Here is a 19,746-nt window from a genome sequence, read left to right on the forward strand (position 1 = left end):
GGAGAAGTGACTGGTGTCTGCAGACAAAATCCAGGAGGTGAGGATTGAAAAACCATCTTTATTGACCTTGACAGGGAGTAGAGAGTCTCCAACATCTCTGCTCGCAGCTCAGCTCCCACCTTGGCTGTCTGGGACACAGATGAAGTTACGGGTCACTTGCTGACAGCTGGCAGGCCTCTGTGAGGGGAGGAGGGAGAGGATAAGAGGTTGGAAAGGAAGTTCAGTTAGTGGGGATGGGGCAGGGAAGGAGACCCTTCTGTCTATATCTGGCCCTTTCTTCCCTATAGTCCCTAAAGCAGTGGTTCACAACCTGGAGGTCACCACAACATGAGGAACTATTTTTTTGGAGCTGAGGATCAAACCCAGGGCCTTGGGCTTGCTAGGCAAGCGCTCTACCACTGAACTAAATCTCCAACCTCGAGGAACTGTATTAAAGGGTCACAGCCTTAGGGAGGTTGAGAACCACTGCTCTAAAGACTCAGAGACCTGTCAGGTGGTGGTAGTGCACGCCTTTAATCCCAGCACTTGGGAGGCAGAGCCAGGCGGATCTCTGTGAGGTCGAGGCCAGCCTGGGCTATAGAGTGAGTTCCAGAAAAGGTGCAAAGCTACACAGAGAAACCCTGTCTCGAAAAACAAACAAAAAAAGGGGACTCAGAGACCTTATCTTTTTCCTCTTTATTTCTAGTTTTGAGAGACAGTCTTGCTATATAGCCCTAGTTGTCCTGAAACTAACTGTGTAGACCAGGCTGGCTTCAAACTTGTGGCAATTCTTCTACCTCGACTACCTGAGAGCCGAGATTACAAGTGTGTGCCACTACTGGCCAAAAGCCTCTTTAAAAAAACAAAACAAACAAACAAAAAACCAGATTTATTTTATGTATATGAGTGTTCTACCTGCATGTACACCTTTATGCCAAAAGAGGGCATCATATCCCATGATAGATGGTTGTGAGCCACCATCTAGTTGCTGGGAATTGAACTCAGGACCTCTGGAAGAGCAGCCAGTGCTCTTAACCTCTGAGCCCTCTCTCCAGCCCCCAAAAGCCTCTTTGGAGTCACCCAGAGCCCTCCTGGACGACTCCACAGCTCTTATCCAATCCTGATACCATTCTAGTCCATGAAAATTAGAGGGGTCAATGTACCCATTCTGATAATGTCTGCCTTTGGCCACGGCCTCAGCTGACATTGCACTGAATTCTTTACAATACCCACAGAAGACTTGGTGACTCCCAGACCTCTCCTTTGACCCCTCACCTTGATTCCTGGGAGTCACTAAGAAGGTTCTGAAGTCCAAGCAGGAGGCCAGAGACTGGAATTCCTCTACACATTTCTCTGGAGGGTGTGGTGATCGATCTGGAAGGACAGAGAGCAGCCGGGCTGGTCAACATTCCTGTTTCTCAGCCCTGCCCCACAATTCCCAAAGGACCTGGTGAAGATGCCCATCCTGCTGTGAAAGGGAGGTCCTTTAGCCTTCCAGCTTCCCTAGAGCACTTCCTGCTTTGTATCACCACTCACTGTAGAGGAGAAAGCGCTGGTAACCCTGGCCCATCTCTTTCAGCATGATCCCCCCTGGGCATGAGCTGGAGAAGAGGTCTGTCCTCATGTCAGGCCGGCCTGTCAGGAACATGAGAGGATCATGAGTGGACAGACACAAAACCAAGCTGAGTCGGGCCTAGTAGTGCAGGGCCGCCCATGATCCCAGCTGCTCAGGAAGCTGAGGCAGGAGGATTTTACATTCAAGGCCTGCCTGGGCTATAGGGTAAGTTCAACAACCATCAGGGCAAAGAAAGGCTGGAAAAGGGTCTGGGGATATAGTTCAGTGATGGCCTGCTTCCCTAGCATGCCAGAGGGCCTAGGTTCAGCCCTCACTTCTGAGGGGAAGCAGCATGGGAGAGTAGAGAAGGACAGGGCTGGTGGGAACCCACCTTCAGTTCTGAGGTCTGTGTTTCCTTTCCCCTCAGTCAAGTGGTATATCCATTTCCGGGGCACACAGATCCCATTTTTCCTGCAGAGTTGGTGGTAGCAAGGTAGAAAGATGGAGTGTCATTCCAAGCACACACTACCAACCTTTACTTATTTTTCTATCTTACCCTTTCCCACACCCCAGCTCTTTGGGGTAGCTAGGCCCATCCTATCAGCAGAAAGTGACTTGTAAGCTGTTGAGTTCAATGGGCAAGGAGTGATGGAGCTCCAGTCTTGGTGGGGTGATTGCTTACAGTTCGGGCAGAGAACACACCCAGTGGTGCCTCTGCCTCCTCACCACTCACGTGCGGATGGCGGCGCGAAGCTGGAGCTGCCTTGGGGCAGAGCCGGTCGCCATGTTGAAGACAATGTTGTCCACCAAGTCAAAAGTAGCCAACTCTTCCTTGGTGGGGGCTGCTCCTGCGATGAAGTACCACAGACCTAGGTGGGGCTCTGGGGACTGGACAAGCGAGCAAAAGAATGAGTTAGTAGGCCATCGCAAAACCCAGGCAGCCTCTCCATCAGTCAGTGGACCAAGATTCAGGCCAAGAGGCGCTGGTGGTTGATCCTGTCTCCACACATCCCCTTCCTCCCCTCCTTTCCCGACACGCTTGCTGGTCATCTTGAGCTGCCCACCCACGACTTTCAGCTTCCACTGCTGGCTTTCCCTTTCCCCAGTCCATACCTCTTTCTCGCCCACTTCCAGCGCTGTTAGCTGACTGTGCTCAGGGCACTGGTTCATGGGGTTAAAGAGAAGGCCATAGAGGTAGAGCACAGCCGCCCAAACTTGGTGGAACATCTCGGGCAGGAGAGAGCTGGTGCTTGCAGGTGAGGGGACTTCTGCATTAACTGTTCTCTGCTGGCCTGGCCGCTCAGTCTACTCTGCTTTCAGCCCCCTTGCGTCGACCCTTGACCCTTTTACCTGCTAATAAGTAACTTCAACCTTGTTTTCCAACCCAAGCATGGATTAGCTGCAACACTGGGGCCTTCCTCCCCCTCTTCCGGATGCAACCACTCTACAGTATACCCTGGCATGTCCAGCGACTCTGAGGCGTTAGGAGGAGGGCTGAGCCCTACAGTAGAAACCTGTATCTGTATCCGAATTGGAGCTCTGTTGTGTTGTGAAGCACTGAGGAAAAGTGACTTCATTATTAGGTCTTTCGTTCATTCACTTGGCAAATTTGGGGATTTCAGTTGTTTGCCAGGAACTGGCTAATCCTGGGGGGACATTAAAAAAAAAAACAACAACGGAAAAACAGCTTTACAAACAAGCCAATGCAATACAAGTTGATAAGTGTTAGAACAGGCACCAGCCAGTCGCTGGGGCATGGTGGATTTCTCTTTCCTTTTTTTTCTTTTCGTTTTTTTCAAGACAGAGTCTCACTATGTAGCTCTGCCTATCCTGGAATTCACTCTGTAGACCAGGCTGGCCTCACAGAGCTCTGTCTGCCTTTGCTAAAGGCATGTGCCACCACCGCCGCCGCCGCCGCCGCCGCCGTCGCCACCACACCACCACCACCACCACCATCACCACCACCACACCACCACCACCACCACCACCGTCACCACCACACCACCACCACCACCACCACACCACCACCACCACCACCACCATCACCACCACCACCACCACCACCATCACCACCACCACACCACCACCACCACCACCACCACCGTCACCACCACACCACCACCACCACCACCACCATCACCACCACCCACACCACCCCACCACCACCACCACCACCATCACCACCACCACACCACCACCACCACCTCCACCACCACCACCACCACCATCACCACCATCACCACACCACCACCACCACCACCACCACCATCACCACACCACCACCACCACCGCTGGACTATCAACACTTTTTTCCTCTTGATGCTGGGGATCAAACTTAGAACTTCATGCATACTAGGCATGCTCACATGCACAGTAGTACCAATGATTCACATCCCCAGCCTCCTGGGACAACTGTATTAATCTCTCTCTTTCTATCTGTTGAATGGGCAACTCAGTAATCTCAGAGTTAAATGAGATCATGTCACCCCGAGTCAGAAGTAAATATCCACTATCATTACTAACTGCAAAGCACCCACTGCAATGGCTGGTAATAATTTTGCTAGATTGTCAAGATTGAAATTAGTGTCAAGAGACAGTCACTGGATAGTCCTAGCCTGTGGAGCTGTCAGTGCAATGAGAGGTGGGACGTTTTAACGTGAACTTGTGGACTGTTGCAAGAAGTTTTGGGACTCTTTGGGAAGCCTGTAGCTGTGTTAGGTCTATACTGTCCTCTTCCCAAGTGTCTGTCTCTCTGCCTTAAGGCCCGTGCTTAAATATATAGAAAAATAAACTCCAACTTTTCCTTGAACACAAGTCTCCTGAGAAGTGAGACTCGCTAAGGGGTTGTGATTTATTTCGAGGGATAGTGGTGCGGGCCCTGGGAAGGCTGAGGAAGGAGTGCTGACAGGAAAAGAGCAGCTCAGGACCTCGAAAGCCAAGTTCTCAGCACAAAGGAGACTTACTTCCCCAGAGGGACAGAGGGCAGGGATAAGGGACAGTCAGGAGACAGAGGAAGAGGGAGAAGGGGAAGGGGACAAGGGAGAGGGGCAGGGTATTTGTCCTGGAGGACAGGGACTGCCTCTGGATGGAGAGGAGACAGACATGGTACATAGGGAAATGGCAGTTTATAAAGGTAAAAAGGGAAACCCCATGTTAGGATGAGGTGTTTAATTTTGACTGGACCTGTTAATTAAGGGGGCTTTTGATTGCTGGACTTCAGGACTTTGATAGCTGGGCCTCGGTAGTCAGCCTCAGGAGGAAGAGGCCAAAGGGAATAGTTGGTGACTAGCTTTAGGAATGTAATCTAATGTTTTTTAGCAAGGCAAAGAGAATGAGAGAGAAGGGCAAGGCCTGCCAGAGCCGTGCTCACCATACTCAAGCTGGCCAGAGTCCCTTCAACTGCCATTCAGGCCACCCTTGGTTACATACGTAATACTATCTGGCTTCAAAATTATCACAAAAAAGAGGATGCTAGTAGCATGATTGGAGTAATGCTCCCATTTGTATGTGGGGCTTGGGCTTGCCAGGCAAGTGCCCTACCACTCAAGCCCTTGAAATTTTCATAATAAAAAACTAAAATAGCCAAGTGGTGGTGGCACACGCCTTTAATCCCAGCACTCGGGAGGCAGAGGCAGAGGCAGAGGCTGAGGCTGAGGCTGAGGCTGGTGGATCTCTGTGAGTTCCAGGAAAGGCAAAAAGCTATACAGGGAAACCCTGTCTCAAAAAACGAGGAAAAAAAAAAAAAAAAAGAAAAAAGAAAAAAAAAAAGAAAAACCAAACCAACCAAACAAAAACCCCTAAAATGTAGGTTTGGGTAAATAGATACCAAGCCAAACCTGAGGACCTGATTTTGATCCCCAGATCCCTACATAGTGGATAGAAGACACCGGCACGTTTCTCCACACTTACGCTATGCTCTGGCAGCTGCAAGGTACACAGCCCGCACTTGCCTAGCACGCGCAAGGCCCTGGGTGCGGTCCTCAGCTGGGGGGGGGGGTGTGTTGAAAATTTAAAAAAATTATTTAATCCCAACATTCAGGAGACAGTCAGGTGGATCTCTCTGAATTCCAGGGCAGCCAGACCTACATAGTGAGACTGTCTCTAAACAAATAAATACATGTGGTCTGGTATAGTCTGGCAGGGTGCCATGACTTTAATCCCAGCACTGGGCGGGATTGAGTTCTCGGCAATCAGGGCAACACAGTGAGTGGGTATGTAAAAGTCTCACCATACACGCTGACACAAAGTAATGGCTCGCTAAACAGTGCTTACTCTCATGCTGGCATTTAGGAGTAAGCGGTGAAGGCGGCAGAGAAACTGCAAGCGTCCCGCCCTGTGCACCTCCCTTGGCGGCGGGCCTTCATGCCTTCTCTTGTCCTTTAATCCGACCCCCAACACACCCGGTTTTTGTTTTTCTTTTTTTGTTTTCCCGAGGGTTTCTCTGTGTAGCCCTGGCTGTAGTGAAACTCAGAGATCCGCCTGCCTCTGCCTCCCAAGTGCTGGGATTAAAGGGTGCGCCGCCACGTCGGGCTCCCTTTTCCTTTATTCACAAATTTCAAAAAGCAGTGAAACGCTTAGTTGTCCTAAGACACTGAGTTCCCTCGGGTGCTCTCGACCAAAGGCCTAGATGACGCCCAACCGCCCTAATCCGGTTGGAGCAAACACAGCCCAGGGCACGCCCGCAACCGACCAGGAAAGGCGTGAGTTCCGGAAGCGCAGGATGACAAGAGGACCAGAGGCCTTGCGGAGTCTTAGGTGGCTAGGATTGTGCCTGTAAATTTTCTGTGCCCGGCAAACCACGACTGTAGAGTAACCAGGTGTAATCCCCACAAAAATCCCCGACAGGCGCCCACAGCGTCTCGAGGTAGGGGCAGCAGTCCACTCGGTGATTTTTCTCCAGGCGTTACCGTAGCCACCTTGGTCGTGTAGCGCTCCGGCGCGCGCAGGGAAAAAACGCACAGAGCCCGAGGCGGGGCGGGGAAGTACTTAAAGTGTGCGCACGCGCGCCGCGGCTCACGCAGGCGCAGTGCGGTCCCCCGGGCGACGGCGGCGGCGGCGGCTCCTCGGGGTGGTCGGCTCCCTCCCATCTAGGCCGGCCCCGGCCCGTCTCGCCCCCCAGAAACTCACTGTTTGGGGCTGTGGACTTTCTCATCGTGCCCCACGAAAGTAAATTGGGGGAGCCTGGGGAAGCCGGAAGTACCGCCTCGAGATCCCCAAATCCTATCGGGGAAACGGAAGTGGCCTTTGGTGCCAGGTTGGGGGAGACCGGAAGTGACGGTACCGTGGGGAAGTCGGGGGCGGAGCCACAGGGTGGTGGGCTGCGTGTGTGTGTTTGTATGTGTTCGGCCGCGTGTTGGCTGAGCCGCGCCGCTGGGACACCGACGGGAGGCGGAGGCGGAGGCGGAAGGAGGGGCGGTCAGCGAGCCGGGCCAGGCTCCCGTGAGTGTCTGCCGCCGTCTTGGGGCTGGGGTGATTTAGGCGGGTTGGGTCGCGGTGGCGCGCGTGCGCGGAGCCACTCTCTCGGCCGAGCCCGGCGCGACCCTCCCCCCTCGCGTCGTCCTGGGATTTCCCGGTCTCTCGGGCCCCTGCTCGGTCGCGACCGGTGCTGACACTGGTCTCTGGTCGGTCTCGTGCTTGCTTGCCCGGTTCCTAGCCCAACTGGCTCTCGCTGTTGTGATTGGCACTGTGGAGCCCCTCCCACTCCCGTCCTTCACCCCCTATGCCGTCGGTCTCCTGCCCTTTGTGTTTCTCTCCCTGTGTCTCGGAACCGAAAAGGAGGCATGGGGTGGAGGACGGGTGTATGTGCTCGTGTACGAGGAACTTTCAAGGGATTGGGGCGGGGATGGGGCCCAGAGCGTCTTCCGGGTGTGTGAAATACAGCGCGGGCGGCCGCGAACCTCCCCTCGTTCTTCCTTAGAGAGCTGTCGGCCATGGAGCCGAGTGATAGTACCAGTGCCGCTATGGAGGAGCCCGACAGCCTGGAGGTCCTGGTGAAGACCCTGGACTCTCAGACCCGGACTTTCATTGTGGGGGCCCAGGTGAGACGGCCGTGCTTTGTGGCGGCGGTACCCGCTCCGGCTCGTTTGGCTTCCAGGGGATGAGCCTGATTTCCTTGCCGTTGACTCCTCTTTGTCCCTCACTGGATGGAACAGCTGAGCTGCTTTTTGAGTGAGGAGGTGGTTACTGTGGAGTGAGGCAGGTTTTGTTGTGCCTGTCTTCACCTTGATGGAACTCAGTTGAAGAGGGAAATTACAGAGGAAGAATCTATACCTATCCCGGGCGGACCTCAGCCCAAAGGGACAGACAGGACTCCGGCCTTTGGGACCGGAAATAGCACAGAGACCTCAGACAAATATGGTGTGTTCTTTTTTAACAACTTGTTCACAGGTTTGTACCCTATTTATAGATTCTAGAAAGCGGCTTTCATACACTGTTAAGTAGAATTGCCAATATCTGAGGCACGCTTTGAATCTCAATCTTATGAAGTGCAGTGTGGACACAATTGTCTTCGTTTTTACTGCATAATTCTTTGAGGAAAAAAATCGTGAGTTGGTCATTTTCGTGGTTTTTTAAAACATTTAAAACACTACATACACTTTTGTGAGTAGGTGTATGTGATAATTAATTCTGGCCCTTACCAAGAGTTACTTATCTAATTAGGGAGATTATTTTTGGGGGTGGGGGACAACAATGTCTCATATAGCTCAGGCTGACCTTGACTTCCTGACCATTTTGCCTCCATTGTCTGTGCTAGGATTTTAGGTTTAGGTGTGTGTAGTTTTTGCCTTTTTTTTTTTTTTTTTCCTTTTTGAGGTAGGGTCTTTTTGTTGCTTTGTTTGTTTTGTTTTGTTTTGGACAGTGTTTCTCTGTAGACCAGGCTGGTCTTGAACTCAGATCCACCTGTCTCTGCCTCCCAAGTGCTGGGATTAAAGGCATGCGCCACCAGTGCCAGCTGAGGTAGGATTTTATGTAGTTCACTATGTCTTAACTGATGGTCTTGGATCCTCCTTTCTCTGCTCTCCAGGCTTAGGGGTTCAGGTGTGTACTGCCACACTGGTTTTGTTTGGGTTCTTCTCTCTCCCCCCCTTCCCTTATTTTTTGGGGAGACCTGCTGGGCATTGAACCTAGGACCTGCACACAGTACCTACTACTAAACTGTGGGGAACCTTGTGCCTCCTTCTTACCTTCTTCATTAGTTATTTTTCCAGTCCCTGGTTCCCAACCTGGTGAGACTTGCCATTGGTGGTGATGGTTTCTCGGGGGAAGGATGTCAATCTCCCTCTCCCCTAATAGGTTTCTCTGTGTACTTCTGGCAGTCCTGAAACACTCTCTGTAAACCAGGCTGGCCTAGAACTCACAGTGTGCTGGATTAAAGGTGTTCACCACCACTACTTGGCCTCCTTTTATTTATTTGTTTGTTTGTTTTTGAGGCAGCGTTTCTTTGTCCTGGAACTCACTCTGTACCCAGGCTGGCCTCAAGCTCACCGATATCCGTCGGCCTCTGCCTCCAGAGTGCTGGGATTAAAGGCCTCCCACCACCTGGCCAGGTTTTTTTTATTTTTTTTTTTTAAGTTTTTGTTTGTTTTGTTTTTTGAGGCAGGGTCTCACTATGCGCACTGTGTACTCCAGGCTGTCTTGGAACTCACTGTGTAGACCAGGCTGGCCTCAAGCTCACAGAGATCTTCCTGTGCTGGGATTAAAGACACGCACCATTATTTATTTATTTATTTAGGAGCTGAGAATCGAACCCAGGGCCTTGCATGCCTGGCTTTTATTTTTATTTTATGTGTGAGTGTTTTGCCTGCAGGTGTATAAGTGCGCCATGTGTGCGATTGGTTCCTGAGAAGGTCAGAAGAGGGTACCTGTAACCCATGGCCTTTTCCTCTTGTGGTAGACAGGAAGTCATAGTCCCTACTCTGTTATATGTGGATGGTTGTAAACTACTATGTGCTAGGAATTAAACTCTGGTCCTGTGCAAGAGCAACAAGTGTTCTTAACCTCTGAGACATCTCTCCAGCCCCTCTTTTTGTGCTTTAAGTCAGGGTCTCACTTTGTAGTCATGGCTGGCCTGGTAGTCACAGAGATCCACCTGCTTCTATCTCCATGGGATTAGAGGCTTGTGCCTCAATGCCCCCCTGTTTTTGGCTTTGAGATTATGGCCATGAGCTCCTGGTATGGTTTTATATTTAGAAAAGGATCACCAGTATCTCTAGATACTAAGCCAAGAAGGAGAAAAGGAGAGCTGTTTGGCTTTTTTCTTGTAATATTTATTTTTATTTTATTTGTTTACTGTTATTATTATGGTTACTATTTGAATTTTCTGGAGACAGAGTCTCTACACAGCTCTGGCTGTCTTGGAACTTACTGTGTAGTCTAGGATGTCCTCAAACTCAAAAGGTCCACCTGCCTCTGCCTCACCAGTGCTGGAGGCATACACCACCACTCCCCTCTTATTTTTAGTTATGTATTGGTTTGTGTATAGGGGTGGTGGTATGTGTGTGCCTGTGGGTACAGATGCTCATAGAGTGCAGTGACACTGGGTTCCCTGGAGCTGGATTTACCGGGAGTTGTGAGCTGCTGCCCAATATGGGTGCTGGAAATTGAACTGAGGTCTTGGGCAAGAACAGCGTTAGCGTTTAACCACTGAGCCATCTCTCCAGCCTCCCTTTTTCTAGTGGTGTTTTCTCTTTCACCCCTTATACCCAGCTTTGTTTATTGTCTGTTTGGGTTTTTTTTCGTTTTGGCTCCATAAACACCTGCCTATTGATGCAGTTGGCTAGCAACACTGTTTGATTCTGACCTCACTCATCATCTGAAGTCAGGCATCCCACTTAGCTCTTTCCTCCGTTTTCTGAGTCCGACTCATGGCTCTCCTTTCAGATGAACGTAAAGGAGTTTAAGGAGCATATTGCTGCCTCTGTCAGCATCCCTTCCGAGAAACAACGGCTCATATACCAGGGCCGGGTTCTGCAAGATGATAAGAAGCTCCAGGAATACAGTAAGGGACTGGGGAGCTGCTCGAGGTTAAGCCTGTTGTCTGGAGGCCATGGGTTTGCCTACTTACAAGTTTTGGTGTGCATCTCTTTTTCTGCAGATGTTGGGGGAAAGGTTATCCACCTGGTGGAACGGGCTCCTCCTCAGACTCAGCTCCCTTCTGGAGCATCTTCTGGGACAGGGTCTGCCTCAGCTACTCATGGTGGGGCACCCCTGCCTGGCACTCGGGGGCCTGGGGCCTCTGTTCACGACCGGAATGCCAACAGCTATGTCATGGTTGGAACCTTCAATCTCCCTGTGAGCCTGTGTTTGTCATGGGGAGGGTTTTGTTGGGAAGAGTAGCTTTTGTTATGACAGATGCAGGGAGCTTAGAAGATGGCTGTCTGGAGTGCTTGCCTGGAGTTTGGGAAACCCTCTGACCTATACTGGCCTCAGTTTTTGAGGAAAAGAGGGTAGGGGCTCTAGAAAAGGAATTGGCAGTATGGAGGCCTTAGAATGTGGCTTCTCCCAGAGCAACTTCCCTTACCCTTTCCCCAGAGTGACGGCTCTGCTGTGGATGTTCACATCAACATGGAACAGGCCCCAATTCAGGTATTGAGGGGCCTGGGAGGGTCAGGGAAGGGGATCTGGGAGAAGGAGGCCATAAGGTGGGGGAGGACCTGGCTGAGGAGATGCCTGGAGTTATAGTATGTTGTGGAGCTCATGGCTCGTCTCGGACCTGCCCTGATCATCCTCTTTATATTATAGAGTGAGCCCCGGGTACGGCTGGTGATGGCTCAGCACATGATCAGAGACATACAGACCTTACTGTCCCGGATGGAGGTGAGTGAGCAAGTCTGTCAGGCTAGAGTTTCTTCTCATGGTCTTTGAGTAAGAACATTTCTAGCCACACTCACATTGGCTTCAGGAGTCTGCCTTTCTGCTCTAGGTTGTCTGTGTAGTTGTTCTTTCAGGCAAAGAAAATATCTTTGTGAGGCTGCCTTGTTTCTGCCAGTCTACCTGCCTCAACTTCTCAAGTGAGACTTAGGGGCTTGTGCCACTGTCCTAGGCTGCTGCCACAGTTTTTAAATGTCTTTTTCCTGTTCTCGTCCTTTTTTTTTTTTTTTTTTTTTGGACAGGGTTTCTCTCTGTAGCCCTGGCTGTCTGGAACTCGTTCTTTAGACGAGACTGGCTTTGAACTCAGAGATCTTCCTGCCTCTGCCTCCTGAGTGCTGGGATTAAAGGCATGCTCCTCCATCACCACCTGGCAGGTTGTTTTTGTTTTTGTTTTTAAGATTTATTTATTTATTTATTTATTTATTTATTTATTTATTATGTATACAGTGTTCTGTCTACATGTATGACTGTAGGCCAGAAGAGGGCACCAGATCTCATTATGGATGGTTGTGAGTCACCATGTGGGTGCTGGGAATTGAACTCAGGACTTCTGAAAGAGCAGCCAGTGCTCTTCACCGCTGCGCCATCTTTCCAGCCCCACCTGGCAGCTTTTTATTATTTATTTATTTATTATTTATTATTTTTTCCCGCTTCAGTGCCAGTAGCCTACAGGCAGAGGCCAGGCACTCGGGGCCACGGGGTTGCTCTAGCACGGGACACTATGACAGGATTTTTTTAAATATATACTGGTGTTTTCCCTGTATGTATGTCTATGTGAGAGTGTTGGACATTTTGAACTGGAGTCATAGACAGTTGTGAGCCACTGTGTAGGTGCTGAGAGTTGAGCCCACGTCCTCTGGAAGAAGAACCAGAGCTCTTAACCATTGAGCCGTTTCTCCAGCCCCAGCTTTTTATTTATTTATTTATTTATTTATTTATTTATTTATTTATTTATTTTTGCCAGAGCTGAGGACCGAACCCAGGGCCTTGCGCTTGCTAGGCAAGCGCTCTACCACTGAGCTAAATCCCCAACCCGTTTTTTAATTTCTTAACTGTCATGTTCAGTATGAGGGTATCCTAACATTATCAGTTTTGTAATAGCCACAGCTTGTGGCCATTTCCTTTCCTTATGGAAGTTAGGGAAGCACAGTCCCTACTCTATGAATATTACAGCTATTTACTGTGCTTCTAGTTTCTTCCAGTCATAGGGATACACAGCCCTGCCTTCAGGGAGCCTCAGTGGGGCACCATCTCTACTCTTGACTTCCTTGGTCTGCATAACACTCAGCAGCAGTAATTTCATCTTGCTCTTGGTGTCCTGACTCTTCTCCCACATTCAGTGTCGAGGGGGACCCCAAGCACAGGCTAGTCAGCCACCCCCGCAGACGCCAACTGTGGCCTCGGAGACAGTAGCCTTGAACTCACAAACATCAGAACCAGTCGAAAATGAAGCACCTCCTCGAGAGCCTATGGAGTCAGAAGAAATGGAGGAACGCGCCGCAGCCCAGACTCCAGAGCTTACCCCTTCTGGCCCAGCTCCAGCGGGCCCCACACCTGCGCCAGAGACAAATGCACCCAAGTGAGAGATGGAGGGAACCTTTGGGGACTTGGAGGAGTGGTCACGGGTGTAGTGTGAGGACCAGAAAGGATGTGAAGGGAGGAAAGTGGTTGCTGGGGGTCTTAATGGTTGTAGAATTGTGGGGTCAAAGGGCAGCTCTTCTGCAGCACTGTTGTCTCTGAGGCAAGATTGTCTGATGTCTCCCAAGCTGTGGTTCGCAGAAGCTTGCTCTGGTTCTGAGCTCTCTGCCTCCTTTGCACAGGACCTTGCTGGGACATGGGGGCCGTTGCTTTCTCCTGTCCATCTCTGCTTGTCTTAGGAGAGCAAAGAGAATCCTGGGGGTGGCAGGGGTCTCCTGAGGCAAGCCTCAGCTCAGCTGCCCTGGTGTCCCCACAGCCACCCTTCCCCTGCAGAGCATGTGGAGGTGCTCCAGGAGCTGCAGCGTCTGCAGCGCCGGCTTCAGCCCTTCCTGCAGCGCTACTGTGAGGTCCTAGGTGCCGCCGCCACTACGGACTACAACAACAATGTGAGCAACAGGCTGAGATGCATGCAGATAGCTCTTCACTGCCCTCAGGGTTAGCACAGACATCCCTCTCCATAGGTGAATGATCTGTGGTGATGGGGATGGCAGTCTTTGGACCTATTGTGTCCTTAATTATTTAGGAAGTCTACAGAGTGAAAAAGAATTGTACATGGTTACTTAACCTGTGTTTTGTGGAAAACTCTTTGTGTATATTAAATAGCATTTACTTGAAAATTGAAAAGCTTTGGTTCATGTAGAAGTTTCCAAAGACAGAGGACGTGACAGTCTGAGAAGACATTCTTAATTTCCTGCTTTTCTGGGTTTGACCTGGGCACAGCATGAGGGCCGCGAGGAGGACCAGAGGTTGATCAACTTGGTGGGGGAGAGCCTTCGGCTACTGGGCAACACTTTCGTGGCACTGTCTGATCTGCGCTGCAATCTAGCCTGTGCACCCCCACGGCACCTACATGTGGTACGGCCAATGTCTCACTACACGACTCCCATGGTGCTCCAGCAGGCAGCCATTCCCATTCAGGTGGGTTCAGGGAACATGGCTGGAGGGAGAACAGAGGGCATGGTAGACTAGGATGACCCAGATGGCTGCTGGGAGGCTAGAAAGCAAGAAAACTGGGAAACCTGTGATGATAAAGCATATCATCTTTAGACTCCAGGTTAGGCCCTTGTGTTTTCTCATATCTGCCTGTCCATCTCTCTTCCAGATCAACGTGGGAACTACTGTGACCATGACAGGCAATGGGTCTAGGGCTCCACCAGCTCCCAGTTCGGAGGCAGCATCCCCAGGTTCTGGCCAGGCCTCATCCCTGCCTCCATCCTCTACCACTGTTGACTCATCAACTGAAGGAGCTCCCCCACCGGGGCCAGCTCCACCACCAGCTACCAGCCATCCACGGGTCATCCGGATTTCCCATCAGAGCGTGGAACCTGTGGTCATGATGCACATGAACATTCAAGGTGAGTGAGGGACAGTTGCTAGCAGGAAAGAGCAGCAGGACAGGGAAGGAAGGCCGGCTCTAGCACTGTGGCGCGGAGAGGACTCCTCCTTGGGTTGGTGTAAAGGGAACCTAGCTTTCCTGTTGCAGTGGAGGAAAGGACAGGGTTTCTGGAGGCCTAAAGAATGAAAGATCTCAGGAGGGTACAGCCAGGCTTGGCCCTGCCATTCTCATATTTTCTGGCTGTCTCCCCTGCTCAGATTCTGGATCACAGCCTGGCGGTGGCCCGAGTGCTCCCACTGGTCCCCTGGGGCCTCCTGGTCATGGACAGACCCTGGGTAAGAATGAGATGATCAGAGCAGGCTGAGAGCTCTGGGTAGAAAAGGGGTAGGGCTGAGTGGGTGGGTTGAAGGGGTCCAGGTTCAAGGTTACATCAGACCCACCCCCCAGGCTCCACCCTCATCCAGCTGCCCTCCCTGCCCCCTGAGTTCATGCACGCCGTCGCCCACCAGATCACTCATCAGGCCATGGTGGCAGCTGTTGCCTCCGCGGCCGCAGGTAATGACCTGGAAAGGGAGGCCTGGGAGGTGGGGCCTAGTTCATGGTGGTGGGCATTGTCTGCTGGCGGGCAACGACTGAACCCTCAGCCATCTTTGGTTTCTCTCTGCCCACAGGACAGCAGGTGCCTGGCTTCCCAACAGCACCGACTCGGGTAGTGATTGCCCGGCCCACTCCTCCACAGGCTCGGCCTTCCCACCCTGGGGGTCCTCCAGTCTCTGGGACTCTGGTGAGCAAGGGTTCGGGGAAACACCCCTGGGAAAGTCCTGGTGGACTGTGGGAAGGACAAGACTGAGTCCTTTTCCTGTCCTCCAGCAGGGCACTGGGCTAGGTACAAACACTTCATTGGCCCAGATGGTGAGCGGCCTTGTGGGGCAACTTCTTATGCAGCCTGTCCTTGTCGGTGAGTCCTATTCTTCTACAGCTCAAACTTTCTGTATTTCCAGCCGCAGCTGGTAATGATAGTCCATGCTTGGATTACTGTGAGTTCAAGGACATCCTAGACCATAGACTTTCAATTTCTAAGCTAGCCTGGGCTACTGAGTAAGATTTCGGGGCAGAGGGGCATCCCTGACAACTGTCCGGATGACCTTCTACCATGCTCACTGTATGTCCTAGTCTAGTGGAATGTCTTAGTTCTTAAAGACCAGACTGGGGCAGCTATAATCTGGTTTTTATTCAAATGGTCCTTTTTTTTTTTTTTTTTTTTGGTTCCTGACAGCTCAGGGGACTCCAGGAATGGCTCCGGCTCCAGCTCCGGCTCCGGCTCCGGCCCCGGCTCCGGCTCCGGCCACTGCTTCAGCAAGTGCTGGCACTACCAACACAGCTACAACAGCTGGCCCTGCTCCTGGGGGCCCTGCCCAGCCTCCACCTCCTCAGCCCTCTGCAGCCGACCTTCAGTTCTCTCAGCTCCTGGGGAACCTGCTGGGGCCTGCAGGGCCAGGGGCTGGCGGGCCCGGCCTGGCTTCTCCCACCATCACTGTTGCAATGCCTGGGGTTCCCGCTTTTCTCCAGGGCATGACTGATTTCTTGCAGGTGAGTGGCTGTCTTGTTGCCCTTTGTCCCCAGCCCATTAGAGCATTGGTACTTGGTTGCCGTTCTGTAGCTGCTGAGTAAGAGCCTTAGTGTTATGAGAGGGAAGGGACCTGAAAAATTCATGGATGCCTGCCTGAAAGTTAGCTCCGCTCCTGCTTCCTGGTCTGAGAGGCAGGGAGGTAGTTGTTTGGTTTCATGCCCCTTTGTTGGATGTCTGTCCCTGAGTGTATGGCTTAAGAAGTTAAGATCAGAGCTAGCTAGCTCTTGCCGCTCTTTCATCTCATTTCGATTTCCAGCATCCACATGGGGGTTCACAGCCATCTGCAACTCCAGTTCCGGGGAGCTGTTGCCCTCTTCTGGTCCACATGGGAACTAGGCACACATTTCACAGACACATAGACAAGCAGAATGTCCATACCCATTGAGTACAGTGGTAACAATGTTGTTTGAAGTGAAGATCAGAACCCAGCTCTCCCTTCCCTTGCGCCTGTTGTTTTGTGCCCTCTTGATGCAATTTCATGTTCATGACCCTGTGGTCTTTGTCTTCTCTTCTCAATTCCTTCTCTGCTAGGCCTCGCAGAGTGCCCCTCCACCACCTCCACCCCCGCCACCCCCCCCCCCTGCCCCAGAGCAGCAGACCACACCCCCACCAGGGTCCCCGTCTGGTGGAACAGGGAGTCCTGGAGGCTTAGGTCCTGAGAGCCTGCCGCCAGAGTTTTTCACCTCAGTGGTGCAGGGCGTGCTGAGCTCCCTCCTGGGCTCCCTGGGGGCTAGGGCTGGCAGCAGCGAGAGCATCGCTGCCTTCATCCAGCGCCTCAGTGGCTCCAGCAACATCTTTGAGCCTGGGGCTGATGGAGCTCTTGGTAAGCAGAATGGGGGTGCTGTGGTCTTGGGAACTGGCGGGGGGTTGGGGGTAGCTGGCCTTCCTTTACTAAGAAGGATTGGGCTGACAGCTTGGGGGGGGCTAGGCAAGGAGGCGAAGGCTATTGCTTACTCTGCCCCTCTTCCTAGGATTCTTTGGAGCTCTGCTCTCTCTTTTGTGCCAGAACTTCTCCATGGTGGACGTGGTGATGCTCCTTCATGGGCATTTCCAGCCACTACAGCGGCTCCAGCCGCAGCTGCGGTCTTTCTTCCACCAGCACTACCTGGGTGGTCAGGAACCCACACCTGGCAACATCCGGGTAAATGAAGGCCCAGGACCCTTCCCACCTCCATTCCTTAATCCTGCCTGCCTCTATCAGTCAGTGAAAGCCTTGGACTTAGAGGAGATGGGTGGGGCTGATCCGGAGCTGTGATGTTCCCACAGATGGCAACCCACACCCTGATCACTGGGCTGGAAGAGTATGTACGGGAGAGTTTCGTGAGTGTCCGCAGTGTTCTTTCTTCCTGTCTAGGCTTGGGTGGGGAAGCTGGGGGTCCCACTGCCTCCACCTTCTAGATCCTCAAGGTCCTGATTTGGAGATCCTTGTGTGTCTTGTCTCAGTCTTTGGTGCAGGTTCAGCCAGGTGTGGACATCATCCGGACAAATTTAGAATTTCTCCAAGAGCAGTTTAACAGCATTGCTGCCCATGTGCTGCACTGCACAGGTCAGGCCAGGGGCCAGCCAGGGAGAGGGGGTACTGGCTGTGCAGGACTGCCGGGATCATGTGCCCTCTCACATCCTCCCTGCAGACGGTGGATTTGGATCCCGGTTGCTGGAGCTGTGTAACCAGGGCCTGTTTGAGTGCTTGGCCCTGAACCTGCACTGCTTGGGGGGGCAGCAGATGGAGCTCGCTGCTGTCATCAATGGCCGAATCGTAAGCACCCCTGACTCTAGGTCTCTAGCGTTTTTGTTATTCTGTCTTAGAGTTTTATATTTCTTCTCCAAACACTACACCCGTTGCCCTAGCTGTAGATTGCACAGGCAGGTTGCAAGTGAAGTCTTCTTTCTAACCTTCAGCGTCGCATGTCTCGTGGCGTGAACCCATCCTTGGTGAGCTGGCTGACAACTATGATGGGACTGAGGCTTCAGGTGGTCTTGGAGCACATGCCTGTGGGCCCTGATGCCATTCTCAGATATGTTCGCAGGGTTGGTGACCCCCCCCAGGTAAGGGACCCAATAAACTGGGGTCGGGGTGTAAGGAAACAGGAGATGGCCTGGACTGACACCTCGCACCCCTTTTATTTCTTTGTCGAACTTCACAGGCACTTCCTGAAGAGCCAATGGAAGTTCAGGGAGCAGAAAGAACTTCCCCCGAGCCTCAGGTACCAGGGAGAGGTTGAGAGGCCAGACAATGTGTAGATGGTTGGAAGAAAAGGGCTGGGAAAGAATTCTGAAGTCTGGGCCTTCCTGCCGTCTGCCTTCCAGCGGGAGAACGCTTCCCCAGCCCCTGGGACAACAGCCGAAGAAGCCATGTCCCGAGGCCCACCCCCTGCTCCTGAAGGGGGTTCCCGAGATGAACAGGATGGAGCTTCAGCTGATGCAGAACCTTGGGCAGCTGCGGTTCCCCCAGTAAGTGGCAGGAGGTGGTCCAGTAGGTTTAAGAGCTGTAAATTGTGGGAATTATTTCTAATCCTTTCCTCTCCAGGAATGGGTCCCTATTATCCAGCAGGACATTCAGAGCCAGCGGAAGGTGAAACCTCAGCCGCCCCTGAGTGATGCCTACCTCAGTGGTATGCCTGCCAAGAGACGCAAGGTTGGTCTGTCTCTTACCTGAGGATGTCTCTATCTAGTACCCTTGCTTTTGCTTGTTAGTTCAGTTTCTTCATCTAGTTAGGAAGCCTGTTTGGGGGTCAGGCTTGTTCTTGATTGGTACATGTGACCACATGGGCCTTCATCATGTTTCTGGGAGTTCTGGTACCTCAGCTGTGTGATTTCCCAGGTGATTAGGGTCCACTGTGTAAGGTGGACTTTGCCTTGAAGAGTAGCTAGTGATGAGTCTCAGGTGGTCTGACCTGCTGGTGCCTTCTTTATAATCAAACGGTTTTGGGCCATAATTAGGAAGGCATTTCTGCTGTTAAAACCACATGCAGACTGTTCCCCCACCCTGTGCTAGCTTAAACACTGGTTAACTAATGGAAAGGGTGAACTGGGTGGTGGCACTGGGTCTGATGTTGATCCCCTTTTCCCTCTCAACCTGTCCCCAGACAATGCAGGGTGAGGGCCCCCAGCTGCTACTCTCAGAGGCAGTGAGCCGGGCAGCTAAGGCAGCCGGAGCTCGGCCCCTGACAAGCCCCGAGAGCCTGAGCCGGGACCTGGAGGCACCAGAGGTTCAGGAGAGCTACAGGCAGCAGGTGCCCCCACTTTGCAGCAGAATAGGGATGGCTATTGGGAGGGGTTGGGCCAGGTCCTGCTTCCTGAACCTATTCAGAGATGAATTGGTAGTGTGGGGGCTGCCGGTTGGTGGTCAAGGTTTTCCTTATGGCGTTTGGGAAGGCTCAGCAATCTCATTGGGCTTGCCAGCATGGCTGGCGGGGAAGTATTTTTGAGGGTTGGTCTTTGTACTTGCTGGGATCATAGGGCTAACTAAACCAGGGCTCCTCCGACCTGCTTGTGCTTTCTCTTTATAGCTCCGGTCTGATATCCAAAAACGACTGCAGGAAGATCCCAACTACAGCCCTCAGCGCTTCCCCAATGCCCACCGGGCATTTGCTGATGACCCCTAGCTTTCTCATCAGGGGACCATTTCCCCCTCCTTCACAGTATTTAAGAAATAAAGTCGGATTTTCCTGGCTCCTT

The 19,746-nt window shown here is 52.1% G+C and overlaps 2 protein-coding genes across 22 annotated transcripts; one reads left to right on the plus strand and one right to left on the minus strand.

Moving 5' to 3' along the window:
* Nucleotides 1–38: 38 nt before the first annotated feature.
* Apom (apolipoprotein M) lies at nt 39–6,805 on the minus strand. Of its 7 annotated transcripts, none has more exons than XM_036167073.1 (7): nt 6,662–6,805; nt 3,049–3,180; nt 2,268–2,422; nt 1,926–2,005; nt 1,516–1,614; nt 1,255–1,353; nt 39–177 (listed from the first exon to the last, which is right to left on the minus strand). In XM_036167073.1, exons 2-7 carry the CDS (start codon nt 3,109–3,111, stop codon nt 146–148), a joined length of 528 nt encoding a protein of 175 aa, XP_036022966.1. In that variant the 5' UTR covers nt 3,112–3,180; nt 6,662–6,805; the 3' UTR covers nt 39–145. The 7 variants fall into 7 exon arrangements, with proteins under 7 accessions (XP_036022966.1, XP_036022967.1, XP_036022969.1 ...); XM_036167074.1 differs by having other exon boundaries at nt 6,225–6,805; XM_036167076.1 differs by lacking the exon at nt 6,662–6,805 and adding an exon at nt 5,807–5,977.
* Bag6 (BAG cochaperone 6) lies at nt 6,550–19,746 on the plus strand. 15 transcript variants are annotated; one of them, XM_036167052.1, is made up of 26 exons: nt 6,550–6,811; nt 7,452–7,572; nt 10,415–10,532; nt 10,629–10,825; nt 11,066–11,119; nt 11,276–11,350; nt 12,745–12,983; nt 13,359–13,488; nt 13,823–14,020; nt 14,205–14,457; nt 14,696–14,773; nt 14,886–14,993; nt 15,110–15,222; nt 15,309–15,396; nt 15,715–16,028; nt 16,600–16,891; nt 17,040–17,209; nt 17,335–17,388; nt 17,512–17,614; nt 17,700–17,824; nt 17,968–18,114; nt 18,213–18,272; nt 18,376–18,519; nt 18,596–18,703; nt 19,155–19,301; nt 19,578–19,746. In XM_036167052.1, the coding sequence occupies exons 2-26, from the start codon at nt 7,465–7,467 to the stop codon at nt 19,671–19,673; spliced, it is 3,519 nt and encodes a 1,172-aa protein (XP_036022945.1). In that variant the 5' UTR covers nt 6,550–6,811; nt 7,452–7,464; the 3' UTR covers nt 19,674–19,746. The 15 variants fall into 15 exon arrangements, with proteins under 15 accessions (XP_036022945.1, XP_036022947.1, XP_036022951.1 ...); XM_036167054.1 differs by having other exon boundaries at nt 15,312–15,396; XM_036167068.1 differs by lacking the exon at nt 6,550–6,811 and adding an exon at nt 6,822–6,973.

The sequence above is a fragment of the Onychomys torridus genome, chromosome 18 (assembly GCF_903995425.1).
Source record: "Onychomys torridus chromosome 18, mOncTor1.1, whole genome shotgun sequence".
Lineage (NCBI taxonomy): Eukaryota > Metazoa > Chordata > Mammalia > Rodentia > Cricetidae > Onychomys > Onychomys torridus.

Bases quoted from the DNA above. Each gene is read 5' to 3' on its own strand.
- Bag6 (XM_036167052.1), top strand. From the start codon at position 7,465: ATGGAGCCGAGTGATAGTACCAGTGCCGCTATGGAGGAGCCCGACAGC. The intron at 11,120-11,275 runs GTATTGAGGGGC...TTTATATTATAG, and splicing joins TGGAACAGGCCCCAATTCAG to AGTGAGCCCCGGGTACGGCT. The intron at 19,302-19,577 runs GTGCCCCCACTT...TTCTCTTTATAG, and splicing joins AGGAGAGCTACAGGCAGCAG to CTCCGGTCTGATATCCAAAA.
- Apom (XM_036167070.1), bottom strand. From the start codon at position 2,761: ATGTTCCACCAAGTTTGGGCGGCTGTGCTCTACCTCTATGGCCTTCTC. The intron at 2,006-2,267 runs GTGAGTGGTGAG...CCAACTCTGCAG, and splicing joins CTTCGCGCCGCCATCCGCAC to GAAAAATGGGATCTGTGTGC. The intron at 1,354-1,515 runs GTGAGTGGTGAT...CTGTCCTTCCAG, and splicing joins CCAGCGCTTTCTCCTCTACA to ATCGATCACCACACCCTCCA.